At 52.1% G+C, this 21,154-nt stretch overlaps 2 protein-coding genes across 3 annotated transcripts; one reads left to right on the forward strand and one right to left on the reverse strand.

Annotated features, from left to right (window-relative positions):
- The first annotated feature begins 47 nt into the window (after positions 1 to 47).
- On the forward strand, positions 48 to 8,585 carry CRELD1 (cysteine rich with EGF like domains 1). 2 transcript variants are annotated; one of them, XM_041761010.1, is made up of 11 exons: positions 48 to 209; positions 816 to 924; positions 1,156 to 1,238; positions 3,726 to 3,836; positions 4,143 to 4,234; positions 5,152 to 5,328; positions 5,413 to 5,508; positions 6,423 to 6,506; positions 6,682 to 6,777; positions 6,991 to 7,125; positions 7,944 to 8,585. In XM_041761010.1, the coding sequence occupies exons 1-11, from the start codon at positions 70 to 72 to the stop codon at positions 8,156 to 8,158; spliced, it is 1,338 nt and encodes a 445-aa protein (XP_041616944.1). In that variant the 5' UTR covers positions 48 to 69; the 3' UTR covers positions 8,159 to 8,585. The 2 variants fall into 2 exon arrangements, with proteins under 2 accessions (XP_041616944.1, XP_041616943.1); XM_041761009.1 differs by having other exon boundaries at positions 93 to 209; positions 732 to 924.
- Positions 8,586 to 9,366: 781 nt separating this feature from the next.
- Positions 9,367 to 13,652, reverse strand: PRRT3 (proline rich transmembrane protein 3). The gene is made up of 3 exons (XM_041760983.1): positions 12,475 to 13,652; positions 12,123 to 12,278; positions 9,367 to 11,524 (listed from the first exon to the last, which is right to left on the reverse strand). The coding sequence occupies exons 1-3, from the start codon at positions 13,496 to 13,498 to the stop codon at positions 9,753 to 9,755; spliced, it is 2,952 nt and encodes a 983-aa protein (XP_041616917.1). The 5' UTR covers positions 13,499 to 13,652; the 3' UTR covers positions 9,367 to 9,752.
- Between the last annotated feature and the right edge of the window lie 7,502 nt (positions 13,653 to 21,154).

The following is a 21,154-nucleotide window of genomic DNA, read 5'->3' on the forward strand; positions in this document are numbered from 1 at the left end:
CGCGGCCCTTTAACGCCGGGACAGGTGCAGCCCGGCGCCGCCGGCGGGCTGCTGACGTAGCATGACGCAATGGCACATGGACGGCCGCCATTGGCCGGGGCGGGCCCCGCCCCCCGGACTGCGGAGCCGGCGGAGGCTGCGCGTCCTACGCAGGCGGCGGCGGCTGCGGCTGCGGCGTTGGGAGGCGAGCGGCCGGCGCTCGCGGGCCGGTGGGTGGGCTCTTCCTCCACGCAGCCTCGGCGGGTCTGCACCCTCCCCTGCCTGCTAGCGGGCCGCAGGGGACGAGGCTACGAGGCTCGAACCCGACCCCTGCCCTCCATATCCGGATCCGGGCTCCTCCCCTCTAGACCCGGGTTCCGTTCCGGACTCCGCCCCACGAGGCCGCCCATCCGGCCCCTGTTCTGATACTTGGACTCTGACCCGTTCTCCCTAATTCCGCTGATCCTGGCCCCCATAACCCATATTCAGACCTTAGAGCAATGAGTTGACTTCTCCCTTGCTGAGGCTTCAGGCCACGTCTCCCATGGTGACGAGGATAACTTGTTCCCGTCTTGGAACTGCAGAACGGGCTCCTCCACCCCCTCCCTGCCCGGGCCGTTCCCCGGCGTTCCCCCAGGCTAGCCTTATAATAACGCAGATCCGGGCCCCCAGGCCCGCGGCGCCTCAGAACCAACCCTTTTCTTTCTCACCAGGCTCCTCCAGGGAGCCATACCCATTCCGTTTATCTACAGGTTCCCAGCCTGGGAAAAGATGGCCTCGCTGCCCCGGAGGGGCCTGGTCCCACCTCTGCTCTGGGGCCTGACTCTCTTCCTTAGTCTCCCAGGCCCGGTCTGGCTCCAGCCGTCTCCTCTTCCCCAGTCTTCACCCCCCACTGAGCTCCATCCATGTCATACCTGCCGGGAACTGGTCTACAGCTTCAACAAGGTGGGTGCATGGGCAGCCTTGAGGGAGATGGCCCGACCTGGTGGCACAGGAGGTGAAAGCGGTTCTGGGATGCAAGTCTGCATGAGTCAAGTACCAGCTTGGTTGTTTACTAGTTGTATGACCTTGGGCAGGTCTCCTGTCTGTGCCTCAGGCCCCTGGTCAGTGAAATACCCAAGTGCTAGAATGTGCCAGGCACTGTTCTTAGCTATTACTACTGTTCTCCATTTCCAGGGCCTGGAGAGAACAATCCGGGACAACTTTGGAGGTGGAAATACTGCCTGGGAGGAAGAGAAGTTGTCCAAATACAAAGACAGGTAAGGGCCTGGAGAGGTGGGTTTGTATACCTCACCTCCCAATCTCTGCTCTACTGTGGGGGCCTAGAAACTCTTGGGGGAGTACTTATTCAACAAGTATCCCTGAACATATCTAGCATAGCAATAAATAAGGCAGGCAAAATTCCATCTTCAAGGAGCTTAGGTTCTAATTGAGGAGACAGAGAGTGAATAAATAAATAAGGTCCTATCAAATGAAGAACAGGAAAGCAGGGTGGACTACAGGCGTGGGGTTCAAGGTGTGACATTTGAACAGAAACCGAAGGAGAGAAGCAAGCTCTGTGACAGGGAAGGGATTTGGGCAGAGTGGGACTGAGCTGCTTGTATTTGAGATGAGGCTGGATGGGAGTGAAGCAGAAGAGAGTGTTGAACATGGAGGCAGAGTGCCTTGAAGGTCACAGAGTGCTGTCTAGATTTCATTCTGAGTGTAATGGGAAAGCCATCGGAAGGTTTGGAACGGAGAAGCTTTTATTCATACCTTTAGAAGATGTACCTACGCTGTGAAGTAGCAGAAAGACTAGGGGCTGGAGTAGAGGAAGCAGGGAGACCCTTTGGGAGGCTAGTCTAGGTGCGACAGCATGAGCCGGTGTGGTATCTAGTGGTGGGTGTGGTGAGAATGCGTCAAATTCTGGGTATGTTTTGCAGATGGACTGATAGGGCTCGATGATGGAATCATTATGGGGTATGAGAGAAAAAGAATAAAAAGTACTCATTAACTTTTGGGCCTGAGCAACTGGGTGAAGAGTGGACTGTTTCCTGCTATGGGTAAAGCTGAGGCAGGAGGCAATTTGGGGCGGGGGCTGGAATTAGGTGTTCTCTTTGAACATATTGGGCTGAGATGTCCATTAAACAGCCAAGTAGAGTTAGATTGAGGTGTCTGGGGCTCAGGGGAAAAGTAGGAGCTGGAAACCTGAATTTGGGAGTCCTCAGCATATGGTCAGTATTATAAAGCTGTGGGATGAGATGACACCACCAGATGAAAGGCCTGAATCCTAGGCCCTCCCCCTTTCCAAAGTCAGGTAAAGGAGAAGGAATCAACAAGACCTGGAGTTAGACCTGGTTGTCAGTTCTGACTCTGTGTACCCTAGGGAAGGTCACTTCACTTCTCTGAGCCTCACTTTCCTAATCTGTAAATTGGGGATATTAATACTTGCTTTGTCTGTTTCTTAGGATTGTGGTAAGGATTAAACTGTGATGCCCACTAGAAACCAGGGGTTTGTTATTATGTAACATGGATCATTTTCTTTTCCCTTATTGGGCCTCAGTTTCTTCATTTAGGAATGAAGGGATTGGCCAAGATAACCTGAAGGGCACTTCTAGCTGTATAATGGCTCCTGTTTTTTTGTTTGTTTGGTTTTTGTTTTTTAAATCTTCTCCTATATGCCAAGCACATGCTAGACCCTTTAAATACATAATATATGTGTATGCATATATATATATTTTTTTAAAGTTTGTCGTGGTAAAATATATATAACATAAAATGTACCCCTAAAGACATTAGTACATTTACATGTTTTGCAGCCTTTACTACTGTCTTGTTCCAGACCATTTTTACCACGGCATGAAGGAACTACATACCTATTTAGCAGCAGCTCCCCATTCTCCCTTTCCCCTAGCCCCTGGCAACCATTACTCTGCTGGCTGTGTCTGTGGATTTGCTGATTCCATTGGAATCCATTTGTATCTGGCTTCTTTCACTTAGTGTATTGTTTTCAAGGTTCGTTCATAATATAACAGATGTCAGTAGTTCAGTCCTTTTTATTTTTTATTTTTTATTTTTTATTTTTTGTTTTTTGTTTTAGTTCAGTCCTTTTTAAAGCTTAATTATATTTCATTGTATGGATTTACTGCATTTTACTTATCTATTCTTCAATTGATGGACATTTGGGTTGTTTCTACTTTTTGGCCGTTGTGTACAGTATTGCTACAAACATTTGTGTACAGGTTTTTGTTTGAACACCTGTTTTCCATTCTTTTGGGATATATAACCAAGAGTGGAACTGCTGATTCATATGGTAATTCCATGTTTAACCTATTGAGGAACTGCTGAACTGTTTTCCACAGTGGCTGCACCATTTTTCTTTCCCACCTTCAATGTAGGAGGGTTCCAATTTCTCTACATCCTTGCCAACACTTGTTATGCAATGTATTTTTAATCACATTTACCCAGCAAGGAGAGTATTACATCCCATTGTGCAAACGCAGGAATGGAGGTATCTTATAATCAGTCTGCAGGACAGGTATTGTCTCCATTTTACAGATGAGAAAACAGAGATTCAGGAGAGGTTAAGTGACTTGTCCAAGGTCACTTAACTAGATTTGAATCCAGGTCTATTTGACTACCCTTCCATTATGCCCCATGGCCTTTCCTTTGAAGTCATGGCATAGGGGTAGTGGTAATAGGACACCTAAAGGAGGGTGGGGGATGGCGTAGAACATAGTCTTATCACTCACACCCTGTCTGGTCAGTGAGACCCGCCTGGTGGAGGTGCTTGAGAGCGTGTGCAGCAAGTCGGACTTTGAATGCCACCGCCTCCTGGAGCTGAGCGAGGAACTGGTGGAGAGCTGGTGGTTTCACAAGTGAGTTGTTGGGGGGCTTTCCAGGGAAGGGGCCACAGACGGTCCTGGTGGTGAAGGAGGGAGCTGCATGCTAGGGTTTGTGTCCTACTGTGGCTCCTTCTTCCAAACCTAGATCTGCTAAGGACTTATGGGAGGGCCCAAGTTTCACTCTGAGCCTCACTTTACTCCTCTGCCAAATGGGGAGAAGGTGTTGGTGGGTCTTATATCCAACGTGGGTTGTCTCACAGATTCCTTGGGAGGTTGGGCAGTGGGTGGCACCTGACACCTTCTCAGCTCCCCCTTACTGTCATCCCCACCCCACTTCAGGCAGCAGGAAGCCCCAGACCTCTTCCAGTGGCTCTGCTCAGATTCCCTGAAGCTCTGCTGCCCCTCAGGCACCTTCGGGCCCTCCTGTCTCCGTGAGTTTTCAAGCTCCTCTCGAGGGACTAGAGGGAACTTCCAAGGCCAAGGATCCAAGTCCTGGCTCTGTCCTATAGCTGGCTGTGTGAGCTCAGGTTGCTCAGATAATTTCTCTGGACCTTAGTTCTCATATGCCTCACAGGGCTGTTGAGATGAACAAATCACTGGGGAATGGCTCTGAAAATAAAGATTATAGGGCTAGTCAGATGGGACTGTGGTTTTTATCATGTTTGTGAGAAATGCCCCCACCATCCCACTTCCCATGCCTAGATCAGATCAGGCCCATCCTCTGGACAAGGTGAGCTTCCTAGGGCAGGCAAGTGCTGCTTTAAACCCCAATCATCACCTTCTTCTACATACAGTCCTGAGGGAGGAGCTGAACCTACCACCAGCCCTTTTAGAAAAATCTCTCTGGAAGCTTCAGATACTTAGTGACACAAAGAATAAAAAAGTCGGGGATCCCTGGGTGGCTCAGTGGTTTGGCGCCTGCCTTTGGCCCAGGGCGCTATCCTGGAGTCCTGGTATCGAGTCCCACGTCGGGCTCCCTGCATGGAGCCTGCTTCTCCCTCTGCCTGTGTCTCTGCCTCTCTCTCTCTAAGTCTATAATAAATAAATAAATAAATAGATAGATAGATAGATAGATAGATAAATAAATAAATCTTTTTAAAAAATAGAATAAAAAAGTAGTAAATTGAAAACAAACAGAAAAAGGAAATCCGTGACAAAGATGATTCCTTTATAAGAGGAAATTGTGGTAAATAATCTGTTCCATAGGAAGGTATTGGTTAAGTACATTTCATACAAAGCGTTATGTTGCCATTAAGTTTCTTCTCCAAAAATGTTTCATGATATGGGGAATATTCTCTGTATTCACGACTGTATTTGTGATTTTACCTGCTTTGGTGTCTGCCCACAGCCTGTCCTGGGGGTGCAGAGAAGCCCTGCGGTGGCTACGGGCAGTGTGAAGGGGAAGGGACTCGAGGGGGCAGCGGGCACTGTGACTGCCAAGCCGGCTACGGGGGCGAGGCCTGTGGCCAGTGTGGCCTTGGCTACTTTGAGGCAGAGCGCAACGCCAGCCATCTGGTATGTTCGGGTAGGTAGCCAAGAGGCGTGGGGCTGGGCAGGCACAGATAGGATGTCTGCATGCCCATCCTTACACTCTCCCCATTCCGCTCAGCTTGTTTTGGCCCTTGTGCCCGCTGCTCAGGACCCGAAGAGTCAAACTGTCTACAGTGCAAGAAGGGCTGGGCCCTGCATCACCTCAAGTGTGTAGGTGAGTGAGGCCCCGCCCTAGGGCTGGGGAGGTGGTCCCCGTCAACACAAACATATCTGGGCTAGACCAACTCTGTCCCCATCTTCGTGGAGATCTCAGCCCGGTTGGAAAGGTAGAAAAGTAGCCAGGCAGTTACTTTGTGCGGTTAGAGATGTCCCTGATTCAGCTCTGGTGGTGGGGAATCTGGAAAGACTTCTTGGAGGAGGTATCACTTAGGCCAAGTCTTGAAAATTGAGGAAGGATTAGCCAGGGAAATGAAGATTTTTAACTTGGGGTTGCGAAGCCTGAGTTCAAGACTTGGTTTGGTCTCTGTCCAGCTGTCTATACAGACGAGGGTAAAGGCTAAGCTGCTATAACAAAAAGATCACCGAAGGCTGTGGCTTAAAGAATATAGAGGTTTATTTTTATCTCATACCACAGTCTCAGAACGAGTGGTCCAGGCCGGCAAGGAAGTTCTGCTTGTCACAATCACTCAGGGACCCAGTACTTCCTGTCTTACTCTGTGGTCATCCCCGTGGGACGTTTCTGTTGTTTGAGGTTGGGTTATAGGTACCTTCGTGTTCCATGACCTGACACTCAGGAAGTGAGAAAGGGAAGAAAGTGCACGGAGGATTTAAAACAATTCGGTTGTTTTAAGGCCAAGCTAAAAGCGGAGCACATCCCTTCTGTTTACATCCTGTTGGCCAGAACTCACTCCTTAGGCCACACTTAGCTGCAAGGCAGATTGGAAACTGTGGTCTCTGGCTAGACAGCTCTTAAGTCCAGCTGCACCCCTACCTCTGTGTTGGCGTGCAGCCTGCAGTCTCTGGCACCCCCTTTGAGCATAGGCAGGTCCATTCCCCAACAACCCTGGCCTCGGCTTCCCTGTTAGTGCAATAGGGACTGAAACTCCTGCCCTGCCGGCCTCTCTACAGACATTGACGAGTGTGGCACAGAGCGAGCCAGCTGTGGAGCCGATCAGTTCTGTGTAAACACGGAGGGCTCCTATGAGTGCCGAGGTAAGTGCCAGTCCTGTTGTGGAGGGTAGGAGGAGCTGCTCCATGCCTTTCCCCCCAAATTTCTACCTTCTCAGGCACCAGAACCCCTCCAGACCTCTTCTGGGGTGTACCCCCTCCACAGTCTGCCCTGGGCCTAAGGGCAGCTCTCACCTTGTCTCTCCTCTCCCTTCTCCAGACTGCGCCAAGGCCTGCCTGGGCTGCATGGGGGCAGGGCCAGGCCGCTGTAAGAAGTGTAGCCCTGGCTACCAGCAGGTGGGCTCCAAGTGTCTCGGTGAGTCTCCAGCAGCGCACAGACAGTGGAGTGCCTTGCCCACCATGGATTGAGAATGGCTGGGGGGACACAGACAGGGCAGGGGAAGCAAGGGTGGAATATTGCCTGGGCCAGGGCAGAGGGGAGGGTCTGGATGTGAGCGAGATGGAGTCAGGGCTCCTGCAGGTGGAACCCTGGCAGTGGGGGTCTGACCCTGCCTCACCCTCCCTCAAGATGTGGACGAATGTGAGACACAGGTGTGTCCAGGAGAGAACGAGCAGTGCGAGAACACCGAGGGTAGCTATCGCTGTATCTGTGCTGAAGGCTACAAACAGATGGAGGGCGTATGTGTGAAGGAGCAGATCCCAGGTGAGCCCCAGAGTGCCCCCCCACTGCGGGGAACGGGAGGAGGGGGGAGGTCCTCATGGTGGGGGCAGGCAAGTCCCTTCTCCAGGCAGCCAGGGGCCCTGCCCCATCCCCACTGCCACCCAGCCCCCATGAGGCAGCACTGAGGCCCAAACCCCACATCTTACCCCCAGGGTGACTTTAAGCAACCTCATGCCTCCCAAGAGAGAAAGAAAACCGCACTTAGTGTCAAATCACCCTACCTCCATTCTTATCTGTCCAATGGGACCCGTCCTTGTCCTGGGCTGCTGAGAGCAGTCGCAGGCCGGAGGTGTGATGACATGAAGGACAATCACAATGGTGACAACTGTGACTGCTTGCCCAGTGCTCACTGTGTGTCAGACACTGTTGCAAGCATGTTGCATGTTTTAACTTATTTCACTTCTAAAACCAATCCGGGGCTGGTGGTATTATTCTCAGCCCCATTTTACACAGCGGAAACCAGGATACGGAGAGAGGAAATAACTTGCCCAGGGCCACACGAACAGCAGGCTGCAGAGCTGGGAGTCAAACCCAGGCAGTCTGGCTCCAGAGCTGGGCTAGCACACATGCTCTGCCCCGACCTGCCCACCACACGGCTTGGGCAGACCTCCTCACTTCTCTGAGCCTCCGTGTCCCACTTAGGGAGACAGGGACAGTAACTGCCCCCGTTGTAGTCGCTCTCAGCAGTAAATGACATTGTGTGCTGGCCTGCCAGGCAGGCGTGTGGCAGCCACGATGAGGCACGTGGGCAGCTCCAGGAATAGCAGAGGCGTGACAGATGCTTCTCACGTTCTTCACAGAGTCAGCAGGCTTCTTCTCGGAGATGACAGAGGATGAGCTGGTTGTGCTGCAGCAGATGTTCTTTGGGGTCGTCATCTGTGCGCTGGCCACACTGGCCGCTAAGGGCGACTTGGTCTTTACCGCCATCTTCATCGGAGCCGTGGCGGCCATGACTGGCTACTGGCTGTCAGAGCGCAGTGACCGTGTGCTGGAGGGCTTCATCAAGGGCAGATAGTCCCCGCCGCACCTGCAGGATCTCCTCCCATCCAGGCTGTCCCCAGATGGCCGGCCTCTCTCCCACCTGGACACTGGAGGCAGCTTGCTTTCTTTTTGAGTGGGGTAAGCACCTCCTACCACCAGGCCGGGGCAGGCAAGGCCCTTGGAGTGAAAAAGTAGCCCTAAATGTGGATGCCATGAGCTCTTGGCCTGGGGGAAACTGGGCAGGCTTCACAATGTGTGAATTTTTAAAAAGTATCTCCTTGTGGTGGCTGCTTGTGGGCTCTGGCCCCTGCCTGGGGTGAGGGGGTGCCCTCCAGGGCTGGGCCCATCACAGTCCCCTCCTGCCAGCTGCATGCTGCCACCTCCTGGTCCCCACTCAGCGCCCCTGCCCCTCAGCCACTGATTATTTATTCATCTCAGGAAATAAAGGTCTTGGAAAAAGAGAGAAGCTTCCGTCTCACTACCTGCCTCCTCCTCCCCATGGGTTGCCCTAAGCTACTGAGAGGCCCTCTCCCCTGCCCTTGGGGAAGTTTCCTAAAACCCTGGGAAATTGAAGGCTACTCTGATGGAGGAGCAGTAGGGGCCCCTCCCTTAGGCTTGGCCCCTAAAGTAGTGTTAGGAGAGGGGGGTGGAGGAATCAGGCTTTGGAGTGGAACTTCCTGGGTTCAGTGCCAATGACCATTTGTGTAAAGGACCTTGGACAAATGACTCTTGTCTCTGAACTTCACTCTTCCCATTTAAAAAATGGGCATGATATGCTTTCTGCTCAGGCTTAATATGAGAAGACGATGGATGCGAAGACCTGAAAGCTCAGCACAACGGATAGATGTTCTATAAAATATTGGTAGCCATTACTCCTAAAACTTCCCAGGGTCAAGTGCCCTTTTCCTTTTGAAATCCTCCTCTTGGGACACCTGGGTGGCTCAGCGGTTGAGCACCTGTCTTAGGCCCAGGGCGTGATCCCGGAGTCCTGGGATCGAGTCCCACATTGGGCTCCCTGCAGGGAGCCTGCTTCTCCCTCTGCCTGTGTCTCTGCCTCTCTCTCTCTGTGTCTCTGAAGAATTAATAAATATAATCTTAAAAAAAAAAAAAGAAAAAGAAAGAAATCCTCCTCTCCCCAAGAGACAGAGGACTTGGGATTGCTGGGGGGCGGGCGGGGGGGGGGGGGGGGTTGGGAACTGCTACCTCTTCTCTGAACAGGATCCTGGCAGGGCCAGAGGGAGGCATGAGCCAACTCCTAAGGGTTTATTTCTTTGGCACAAGGAGGACAGTCAGTCTGGACAAGCAAGCCTCATCTGTCCACGCCGGGGAGGCTGGAAGGGTGTCTGGGGGTGTACCTAGACGTCATATCCCACATCAATATCCATGCATGTCCACCCTGTATTCCGCGTAAGTCACAGCCTCTGTGCAAAATACCCGCTGAGAAAAAAAGAAGAAAAAAAAAGATATTAAAAAAACAAAAACCGGGGTAGGTTCATGCCTGGCTGTTCCCAGGGTCCGCTGTCAGGTGGAAGCCCGGGAATGCCAGTTTTTCAGATGTCCAGCTGTCCCGATGGGCCACGCCGCATGGCCACGGAGGGTGGGGCCCTGCTCGCGCATCCCTGGGCCCCTCAGAGCTCAATGGTGTCGCTGGAGGCGCTGCGGGAGTCCCCCGGCTTGCCCCGAGGCGGGACCTCGCCCTGCGGCTCCCCGGGCCGCGCGGGGGCGGGGGCGGGGCCGGGGGCCGGGGCCGCGGCCGGCAGCAGCTGGACCGTGCTGGGCAGCTCATCCAGGGGCAGACTGTCCACCGACGACAGCCCGTGACGCCACGGGTTCCAGCTGATCTTGAGCGAGCCCCGGGAAAAGCTGTCCACGGAGCTGCGGGAGGCCGCCCGCTCGGCGTCGTCCACCACGTGCGGAGGGACCGGGCCGCGCACGCGCACGTCGCTGAGAGAGCGGCAGCGGCCGCGCAGGGGCGAGGGGCCGGCGGCGTCGGGCTCGGCGTCGGGGTGGCTGCCCCGCCGCGGCCGCAGCGCGCCCCCAGGCGGCGGGGAGGCCAGGCCGCGCAGGCCGCAGCGCCGGAACACGCTGTCTCGCACCAGGTGCTCGCGGAAGAGCGCGGCGTCGATGCTGCGGCTCAGGTTGATGGGGGACGGCGGCCGCAGGTCCAGCTCGCTCGTCGACGGCGCGGGCCCCACGCTGCAGCGGGACAGCCCCGGGCCACCCTGGGGGCCGCGGCCCAAAGACGCCGCCGAGCCCCAAGCGCCGGAACTGGGCGTGGCAGGCGGCCCCCCCTCCGCCGGGTTGCGGATGAGGCTCTTGCTGATGTCCAGGCTGCCCGCGCCCACGCCGCTGGGCCCCGCGTAGCAGTTGTTGGGTCGCTCGGGCACCTCGCTCTTGCCCGAGGGCATGGGACACGCCAGGCGTAGTAACTTGGCCCAGCAGGCGTGCTCCGTGGGGGGCCGGGGCCGCGCGGCGGCCACCGCGGCCAGCGCCAGGGCGAGGGCCCACGTCAGCTCCAGCAGGCGCAGCCAGAAGTGGACGCCCCACCAGGCCCACGAAAAGCGGCCCACGCGGCCCGGGCCCGGGTACAGCCAGAGCGCGGCCGCCAGCTGCAAGCCGCTGGCCAGCAGCCCCAGCGCGCCCGCCACGGCCAGCAGCCGCGGGCCCGGGCTGGCGTCCCAGCCCCGCGGCCCGTCCAGCAGGCGGCGACGGCACAGGCAGAGCGTGCCCAGGGACACGGCGGCGCCCCAGGCGCAGGACGAGCCCTGGGCCAGGAGGTTGAGCGCAGGCCTCACCGACAGCAGGTCGGCGGTCAGCAGCCCCACGACGTGCGCCGAGGCCAGCGCCCCCAGCAGGAGCGGGTTCTGCAGCTGCGGCGGCAGCCCCGCGCCCAGGCCGAGCAGCGTCAGGGCCGCCAGCGCCGTGAGCAGCAAGGGGAAGGGCAGGTTGTAGAGGACCAGGCCGGCGCGCAGGCCCAGGCGCGCCTGCGAGCCGTAGGGGTCGGCGAGCATGTAGGCGGACCGAAGCCCAGAAGCGACCAGCACCAGCACGGCCGCCCCCAGAGCCAGCCGGGGCCCCGAGGGGGCGGCTGCCAGCGAGGCCAGTGCCAGCAATGCGGGCAACAGGAAGAGCACCCCCACCCCGTAGACGTGCAGCTCCCAGGAAAAGCTCAGCACCCGCCGCAGGGGACCCCAGCGCAGGGGCGGTGCGGTGGCATTGGCCGGGGGGCTGGTGGCTGGGGCTGATGCCATGGAGCTGGCTGAGGGCTCCGGAGGGGGTGGCTGGCCCAGGGCGCGCTGCGTGGTGACCCGAATGAGGCCCCGGCGTGACGTCGAGGGGGCCTGGACTGGGGGTGCTGGGGGATGGCTTTGGGGGCGCCCCGGCCACTCCTCGGCTTCATCTGCAATAATAACAATATCAAAATAGCTCTTTGAACGGTGCTTCCTGGTTTGCCACATTCTCTAGTGTGGTGGACAAGTTGTTTAACTTCTCTGAGCACATCTGTGAAATGCGGATGGGAAGAGCATCTACCTCATAGGGGGGTGGGGAGGACTGGGTGTTTGGCATAGTGTCCCACACCCGGTAATGTACAATGATGTGACCTATCGCTTTTATCAATGATAGGGCAGCAGCTCTCGGCACCGACTGCCCACTAGAATCACCTGGAGACCAAGTGAACCAGAATTCCTTGGGATGGGGGCTGGGTAGTGGAATTAAGAAAAAAAAAAAAAAATCTCCTCCAGTGATTTGCAGGAGTTGGAGAAACTGCACTAAATATATCCAAGTCACATTTAAGAATATTCTAGCCCCCAAAGGGCAAATGACTTGTCCCAGAGTACCCAGTGAGCATTAGTTTATTATCCTAAGTTTTTTGAAGGAGGTGCTGGCCAGGTCCTTTAAGGAGCTGTCGGTTCCCATTCGCCCCTCCCATATACCTCACACAGGTTTTTAGTTATTAGAGTACCCACTCTCCCCCAGACCCCTAGCCATGCCCTCACCTGGCTGCAGGGCCCCCACCGGGCTCTCTGTTCGATTTGCAGCTGGGCCAGGGTCCAAGGGGCCAGGGATGAGGGACTTGGGGGTACCTGGGGTCTCCAGTGCTCCTCTCACCCGCTGGGGGGAGATGGGGTCTGCTCCATTCATTCCTGCTATCTCTGAAATAACAAAAGCAGTCATCACTTTGCCCGACCTTCCAGCAGTCCCCAAAGCCTAATCCCCCAAAAGGGAAGCATGATCACCCTCATTGGCCAAAATGAGGAAAATGGTACCCAGAGGGGCCCAAGGTCACTTAGAAATGGGGAACACTGCCCCCTCCCAGAACTGCTCAGCACCCTCACTCCAGATACCCACCTGGCTCAGGCTGCCCATCGGGAGTCTCTGTGGCTGGGTGATCCGAGGGCTGGGGTCCTGGCGAACCCCTAACATCAGGAACGTCGGCCTGTTTGGGCGAGGGACTTGAAGAACTGACTTCCCGGGTCTCTTCACCTCCAGTCTTCTTGGGGAGCTCAGCTGGCAGCTCCTCAGCAGAAGGAAGGCTTTTGGCCAATGCTAGGTCTGGCCAGGCCCCAGGTTCCTGAGAGGATGCCACCTCAGCTGGGGATACCCAGCCAACATGAGGGACTGCTGGATCCTCCTGGCTGAAGAGGGGGCCTCGAGCTGCCTCCTGGAAATCCTCACCCTCACCCTGTTCTTCCAGCACTGGCCTCCCGGTAGTGCCCAAGTGGGGAGCAAGAGTGTGGGGAAGGCCCTGGTGGTCTAAGGGGGGTATCTCTGAGGCTCTGATCGTGGCTTCGGCCACCAGACCCTCATCTCTAGGTGATCCTTGTTCCACTTGGCCCCCAGGCTCCCCTGGCCCCGGGGAGGGAGGAACTGTGGCTATCCTAAGTTGGAGTCTGGGAGTTATGGGGATGAAAGTGAAATGGGGTGGGCCTATGGGATGGAGGGCTAGTGCTTCTTGCTCTCTAGGTTCCTGTGAGTCAGGAGGTCCTGTCCAGCCCTGAGAACCTGACCCTCGAGCCAACTGGAGGTCATCAGTTACTGGGAGTCCTTCTCTCTGAGCCCTATGGGCTGCTTTAGGTCCATGCAGGGCTGGGCCAAGGGGAGTGTCTATGGGCTCCTCAGGTACTTCCTTGGCAGGGGCCTGGGGAGCATTGGAGTTCCAGTGGCTCTCATCTCTGGACTTTTCCCAGAGGAAGTCAAGGGCCTGGGGCTCTGTGCCCATAGGGCCCTGGGGGTGGTCTCCTGGGATCAGATGTGGTTCCGAGTCTTCAAGTGGCTTGGGAAGGCCCCGGCCCAGGGCAGGGCCAGCCCCCAGAGACAGCAGCAACAATAGCAGCAGGGAGCCACATACACAGCTCCATGTGCTGGCGGCCATGGTCCACTCTGATGCCTGGGCCTAGAACACTCAACTTCCAGTCCTCACTGGATGAGCCTAAAAAAAGGAGAAGAGGGATGACATGTGAGCACTGGGAGTACCCAGAGCTGCCCCAAGAGGGATGGTAGGAAAGAGACATGAGAAGCTCCCCTTCCTCCAACCCCTTCCTGTCCAAGCTCTTCATGCTGCCCAAAGTGACCTTTTAAAACTGCGTCTTTCTAGTCATGCTACTTGCCCCACTTCAAAACTTTCAATGGCTCCTCATCACCCTCAGGAAAGGAGATAAGTTCCTCTCCAAGCCTTCCAAGACCACATCAGGCTGCTCACCTATTCTTCAATACCCACTGAGCTGTTCAATGCCCCAGTCCCTTGCATCTGCTGTCCCTCCGCCTGGAATGCCTTCTCCCTTCTCCTTCACTTGCTGAAATCCTATTTTTTTAAAAGATTTTATTTTATTATTTATTTGACGGAAAGAGTGAGAGAGCACAAGTAGGTGGTACGGCAGAGAGAGAGGGAGAAGCAGACTCCCTGCTGAGCAGGGAACCCGATGCAGGGCTCGATGCCAGGACACTTCACCGACTGAGCCACCCAGATGCCCACTGAAATCCTATTCTTGAAGGCCTGGCTCAAATGTCAGAGAGATGGAAAGGGACAGGGATCTGGGTCTGAATCCCAGCCTTGCCATTTCCTAAGTGAGTTACTTCACCTCTCCAAATCATGGTTTTCCATCAGTAAAATGGGTACCCCAACTCAAAGGAGCTCTTACAACACTTACCTAACACAACACATTATAGGCCAGGCCCATAACAGGAGTTTAATAAGCATTAGAGCCCTTTTACTTTTCCCTTTGTCCAGAAACCTTTCTTTCCCACCAGCCTCAACTATTTCAACAAAATTTAAACACATACTATCTGCCAAGCCCTGGGGATAGAGCGGTGAACAGATTGACAAGATTCCTGCCCCCATGGAGCTCGCATTCTAGAGTAAGAGACAGACAATGAGTAATTTTAAATAAGATGAGCTATGAAGAAAATAAAACAGGGATAAGAAGTAGACAGATGAGGGGCTACTTTACCCAGGGGGTAGCAGGGAGGCCTCTTTGGGGTGACATTTAAGCTAGACGCTGAATGAGAAGGAGCCAGCCATTTGAAGATATGGGAGAAATGTATTTGGCAAAGGGAACAGAAAGTGCTAAGGCCCTGATGCAGAATGAGCGAGTGAGTTCAAGAAATGAAAAGGCAGGGCAGCCCGGCTGGCTCAGCAGTTTAGCACCTGCCTTCAGCCCAGGACGTGATCCTGGAGACCCGGGATCGAGTCCCACGTCGTGCTCCCTGCATGGAGCCTGCTTCTCCCTCTGCCTGTGTCTCTGCCTCTCTCTGTGTGTGTCTCTCATGAATAAATAAATAAAAAATCTTAAAAAAAAAAAAAAAAGGAAATGAAAAGGCTAGTGTGGCTGGAGCATAGCAAATGAAGGAGAAAGTAGCAGAGAGAGATAAAATCAGGAAGGTAAGGCTAGATCACAAAGGGCTTTGTAAGCCACAGTAAGGCACCTGGATTTTATTCTAAGTATCACAGGAAGCCAATACAGATGTTAAGTATGAGAGCAACAAGGTCTGGTGTTTTAAAAGGGGGAGAAGGGGGTGCCTGGGTGGTTCAGTCGGTTACAGCTCAGCTCAGCTCAGGGTTGTGGGATCAAGCCCCACGTCAGGATCCTTGTTTAGCTCAGAGTTGGCCTGAGATTCTCTCCCTCTCCTTCTGCCCCTCTGCTCACTGCACACACTTGTGCACTTTCTCTCTCTCAAATAAAATAAATAAAATATTTAAAAGGGGAAGAGAGGCTAGTCCAGAAATCCAGGTAAGATATGATGGTGGCTCATTTCAGCTTAGACGTTTCTTTCCCTGACACCTCCTCTACCCCTTCCCATCATCCTGGTCACATAATGTAATCTCCTGTCTCCTCCACTGGCCTGGGACTTCTCAAGGGCTGCATCTGCACTTTTATTTCTTGTCTCCAGCCTCCTGCATATGCCTGGCCCCAGGTAGATATCCCCTAAAGGTTCCTCATCCTGACAGTCCCTAGTTAATCCAGGGAGGCAGGAAGGGACCCCATGGCCAGGAGAGAGGGGCAGGGGCGCAGCAGCCGTGAGAGGAGAGGCCTGGGTGGTTTGGGGGCGGAGGCCCTGTTCCTTTCCTTTCTGGGAAGCAGGTGTGCCAGAGCTCCCTGGCTCCTCATCCTTGGTGGCTCATATAGACCTTGAGAAGCCAATGAAAACCAGGTGCGCTCTCCAGGGAAATGCCCAGGTTCGTCAAAGGTTGTAGACAATTTCAGGGGGTTCAAAGATCCCTTAAACCCATTCCCCAAACTGAGTTTCGATTCTGCCTTAAAGTCTTTTTATAATATTCTTTTAAAAAAAATTTTATTTATGATAGTCACAGAGAGAGAGGCAGAGACACAGGCAGAGGGAGAAGCAGGCTCCATGCACCGGGAGCCCTACGTGGGATTCGATCCCAGGTCTCCAGGATCGCGCCCTGGGCCAAAGGCAGGCGCCAAACCGCTGCACCACCCAGGGATCCCTATTCTGCCTTAAAGTCTTGTCAGTTTCTTTCTCAAACATTCACTGAGCCCCATGCTCTGCCCCTAGCCCAAACTGGGTGCTGGGGACCCAAAGAGAAGCCTCACTTGGTGTCAGGAGTGGGGGCCAGCTGAGGAGCAAGGGCTGAACGGCCACTAACACATGTCCTGGTTAATAATAGTGCCCCTGTGCTGAGCCTTATCCGGTCGAGCTCCTGCGCTAAGATTAGCTGCACGTCCTCCATCTCATCCAACCCCCAATACAACACTAGAACCATGAAACAATGAGTCAGGCTGACTCAAGAATTGTACTGTGATTACATTTCCTTTGCTAGATGTTCTGTTTTTTTCCTGGGTAATCCTTGGTTTTTTGTTTAATTTTCTGGGCATCTGTCACTAATTCAATCTCCTTAATTTTTTCTTGAAATGAAAATCAATCTGAAGATTTTGATTTTCCTATAGAGATAATACTTTGAAAAAGACTCACAGAATTCTACATAGAATAAGTGGCTTGAAAAATGAGTGGTGGTGGGGAACCTATTTACAAGAGACTTAGGAGACACAGCAATCGAATGCTATGTGGGAGAGGCACCTGGGTGGCTCAGCGGTTGAGCACCTGTCTTAGGCCCAGGGCGTGATCCCGGAGACCTGGGATCGAGTCCCACGTCAGGCTCCCTGCATGGAGTCTGCTTCTCCCTCTGCCTGTGTCTCTGCATCCCTCTCTCTCTCTCTCTCTCTTCTCTCTCTCTCTCTTCTCTCTCTCTCTCTCTCTCTCTCTCTCTTCTCTCTCTCTCTCTGTGACTATCATAAATAAATAAAAATTTAAAATAAATAAAAAGAAAGAAAGAGGGATCCCTGGGTGGCGCAGTGGTTTGGCGCTTGCCTTTGGCCCAGGGCGCGATCCTGGAGACCCGGGATCGAGTCCCACGTCAGGCTCCCTGCATGGAGTCTGCTTCTCCCTCTGCCTGTGTCTCTGCATCCCTCTCTCTCTCTCTCTCTCTCTTCTCTCTCTCTCTCTCTTCTCTCTCTCTCTCTCTCTCTCTCTTCTCTCTCTCTCTCTGTCTCATGAATAAATAAATAAAAATTAAAAAAAAAAACATCTTTATATACAAATGTATGCATCTTTACATGGTGATTCTCTAACTTGCTTCAGATAATTATTTGTATGATCCTATTTGTGTTAATATCTACCTATATCTATCCATCTATCTACCTACCTACTCATCCTACTCCTAATTATTAGAAGGCAAATGGTGGTTGATATGATTTTTATCTAATTTTGCTTTTCTGTTTATCAATATTCCACACAACCATGTGTTTCTTTTGTGATCAGAGACAGAAATGCTAAATATCATTTTAAAAAGAAAGAAAGAGGGATCCCTGGGTGGCGCAGTGGTTTGGCGCTTGCCTTTGGCCCAGGGCGCGATCCTGGAGACCCGGGATCGAGTCCCACGTCAGGCTCCCTGCATGGAGTCTGCTTCTCCCTCTGCCTGTGTCTCTGCCTCTCTGTGTGTCTCTCATGAATAAATAAATAAAAATTTAAAATAAATAAAAATTAAAAAAAAAAACATCTTTATATACAAATGTATGCATCTTTACATGGTGATTCTCTAACTTGCTTCAGATAATTATTTGTATGATCCTATTTGTGTTAATATCTACCTATATCTATCCATCTATCTACCTACCTACTCATCCTACTCCTAATTATTAGAAGGCAAATGGTGGTTGATATGATTTTTATCTAATTTTGCTTTTCTGTTTATTAAAAACACATGTGTGCATGTCTTTCTTTTCGCAAAAATGGGATCATGTGGGGCGCCTGGGTGGCTCAGTCAGTTAAAGGTCTGCTTTCTGCTCAGATCACCATTCTGGATGGAACCTTGTATCAAGCTCCTTGCTCAGCGGAGAGTCTGCTTCTCCTTCTCTGCCCTTGTGCTCTCTATCTGCTGTCTCTGTCTCTCTCTCAAATAAACAAATAAAATCTATTTAAAAATGGGATACTATGCATATTATCCTATAACTTTTTTTTTGCCTTAAGCAGTATATTGTTGGAACCATTCTGAAGGCAGTACATACATATTAGCTCCACCCTTTTTTTTGCAACTAGCTGTACAGTGTGCTGCATGGTGTGGATGCACTGTCATTTACTCACATTCCCAGATTTCCCTACTGAAGGGTAGATAGCTGGTTTACTGCTATTTTTTTCCTACTAGAAACAATAGTGCAATAAACATCTTTATAGGGATCCCTGGGTGGCGCAGCGGTTTGGCGCCTGCCTTTGGCCCAGGGCGCGATCCTGGAGACCCGGGATCGAATCCCACGTCGGGCTCCCGGTGCGTGGAGCCTGCTTCTCCCTCTGCCTGTGTCTCTGCCTCTCTCTCTCTCTCTCTCTGTGACTATCATAAATAAATAAAAATTAAAAAAAAAACATCTTTATATACAAATGTATGCATCTTTACATGGTGATTCTCTAACTTGCTTCAGATAATTATTTGTATGATCCTATTTGTGTTAATATCTACCTATATCTATCCATCTATCTACCTACCTACTCATCCTACTCCTAATTATTAGAAGGCAAATGGTGGTTGATATGATTTTTATCTAATTTTGCTTTTCTGGGGATCCCTGGATGGCTCAGCGTTTTGGCACCTGCCTTCGGCCCAGGGCGTGATCCCGGAGACCTGGGATCGAGTCCCACGTCAGGCTCCCTGCATGGAGTCTGCTTCTCCCTCTGCCTGTGTCTCTGCATCCCTCTCTCTCTCTCTCTCTCTCTCTCTGTCTCATGAATAAATAAAATCTTTAAAAAAATAATTTTGCTTTTCTGTTTATCAATATTCCACACAACCATGTGTTTCTTTTGTGATCAGAGACAGAAATGCTAAATATCATTTTAAAAAGAAAGAAAGAGGGATCCCTGGGTGGCGCAGTGGTTTGGCGCTTGCCTTTGGCCCAGGGCGCGATCCTGGAGACCCGGGATCGAATCCCACATCAGGCTCCCGGTGCATGGAGCCTGCTTCTCCCTCTGCCTATGTCTCTGCCTCTCTCTCTCTCTCTCTCTCTCTCTCTCTCTCTCTCTCTCTCTGTGTGACTATCATAAATAAATAAAAATTTAAAATAAATAAAAAGAAAGAAAGAAAATTCTTCCTAAGGCTGAGCTAAAATTTCCCTCCCAGGACTTGCCTACCCCTGGGTCTCACAGAAAAGCGACATTCAGCCCTTAGTTGTGTCTGACATGTTGCAGTTTGAAGAGTATTCAGAGCCTGAATCCAGCTTTTCTGACACTAGCAGAAGGCTTGGGCTTTTCCCAGTTCACCTATCACCTGACCAGCTCTACTGTTTTCTTTATGGGAACCCCTTTAGAGTTGTAAAGGCACCTTTCATTTTAGAATCTTTTCCCTCCAGGGAAAACCCTCCCGGTTCTTTCACCCTTTCCTCAAAGGACAGGATTCTGGGCTCTCACCACTGTAACATCTCTCCTCTGTTGGCTTCCTACCAGGTCAAAAATGTCCCCCCTAAAGTACAACCCTTGATGGGGTGCCTGGTAGCTTAGGTGGTTGACTGTCCAACTCTCGGTTTCAGCTCATGTCATGATTTCAGGATCATGAGATCGAGCCCCATGTTGGGCCCCGCGTGCAATGTGGAGGCTGCTTGAGGTTCTCTCTCCCTCTCCCTCGGCCCCTCCCACTCATGCTCTAAAATAAACAAATAAATAAATATTTTTTAAAAAATGAAATATAACTCTTAGAACTGAACCCAGTTAGGAACAAAGCTGGACTTTTACCTCCCCTTTCTAGATTCTCCTCCATTAATATGGCCTGGCAGTGAATTAATGTTTCTAGCAGCTACATCATTTTGTTGCCCAATATTGATCTACTAGGTCTTCTTCACCTCTTTGTGTGCAGTTAGTTTCTTGACCCTCAGTGTAGGATTTGACATTTATTTCTTGTTTCTTTTCTCTTATTAGATCTAGCCTGTTATTCTGATCTTGTGGGAAGTTATCTGAATCCTGGTTCTAAATATAATAGACAATTAGCATTTTTCAGCATTGTCCAAGATCCATTTCTTTTGCTGGCAGTACCCTAATTTCCTTTGAGGAACCGATGTCTTTTCCCTCATGAGAAGTCTTGTGGGGAGGGTAGTTCTTGTAGGGATCCACTACAGAGGCTGAAGCCCAAATCCCTCCTCTCATTGCCTCCTATGAACCCTCTGGTGAGACTCCTTTGGAGATGTTGAGATTCCTTTAGTAGGCTCAGAGCTGGCCTGTTTCCCTATCTCAGTTTCCCCCAAGGAAGACTACCCATTGATCCCTGCAAAGTCTTACTGGCCTGACAATGCCCAACCCCCAGTCCACAGAGGACCATCCAGCTGCTCCCTGCTTGCTCTCTTTAGAGCACCCCAATCCCACTATGTTGTCAAACCATCCACTGGCAGGGGTTTTTGAGATTCCAAACAAAGGCAAGAGAGATTATGATCCCTTTGGCCAGAAGCCAAGATGAAAGCTGATTCTCTGGAAAGAGGAGACTGGTTGGGCGTGGAGGTGAATGTAAGTGGGGAACATGGAGTGCCAGGTATAGGTGGGGAGTATCATCCAGCATTATCCTGGAGACTCTAGGAGGTCAGTGATGAGTGGGGGATGATTCAAGTGTATATTCATTTATGAAGCCCTTACACACCTTATTACACACATTATTCTTTTTAAGTCCTTACAACAACCTATGTATTATTATGCTTTCCATTTTAGAGCTGGCACACTGAAGTTCAGAGAGCTTAAGTAATTTGTTCAAAGTCACACAGAAGATAAGAAGGCAAGTTCTAAGTGTGACTTCAGAACCAGAACTTTTTTTTTTTAAAGATTTTATTTATTTATTCATGAGAGACACACAGAGAGAGGCAGAGACATAGGCGGAGGGAGAAGCAGGATCCCTGTGGGGAGCCTGATGTGGGACTCGATCCCAGGATCCCGGGATCATGCCCTGAGCCAAAGGTAGACGCTCAACCACTGAGCCACTCAGGCGGCTGGAGAACCAGCACTCTTAATTCTGATGGCACCATCCTGCCCCCGAGGAAGTACCTCAGAG

Source organism: Vulpes lagopus, chromosome 7 (genome assembly GCF_018345385.1).
Source record: "Vulpes lagopus strain Blue_001 chromosome 7, ASM1834538v1, whole genome shotgun sequence".
Taxonomy (NCBI): domain Eukaryota; kingdom Metazoa; phylum Chordata; class Mammalia; order Carnivora; family Canidae; genus Vulpes; species Vulpes lagopus.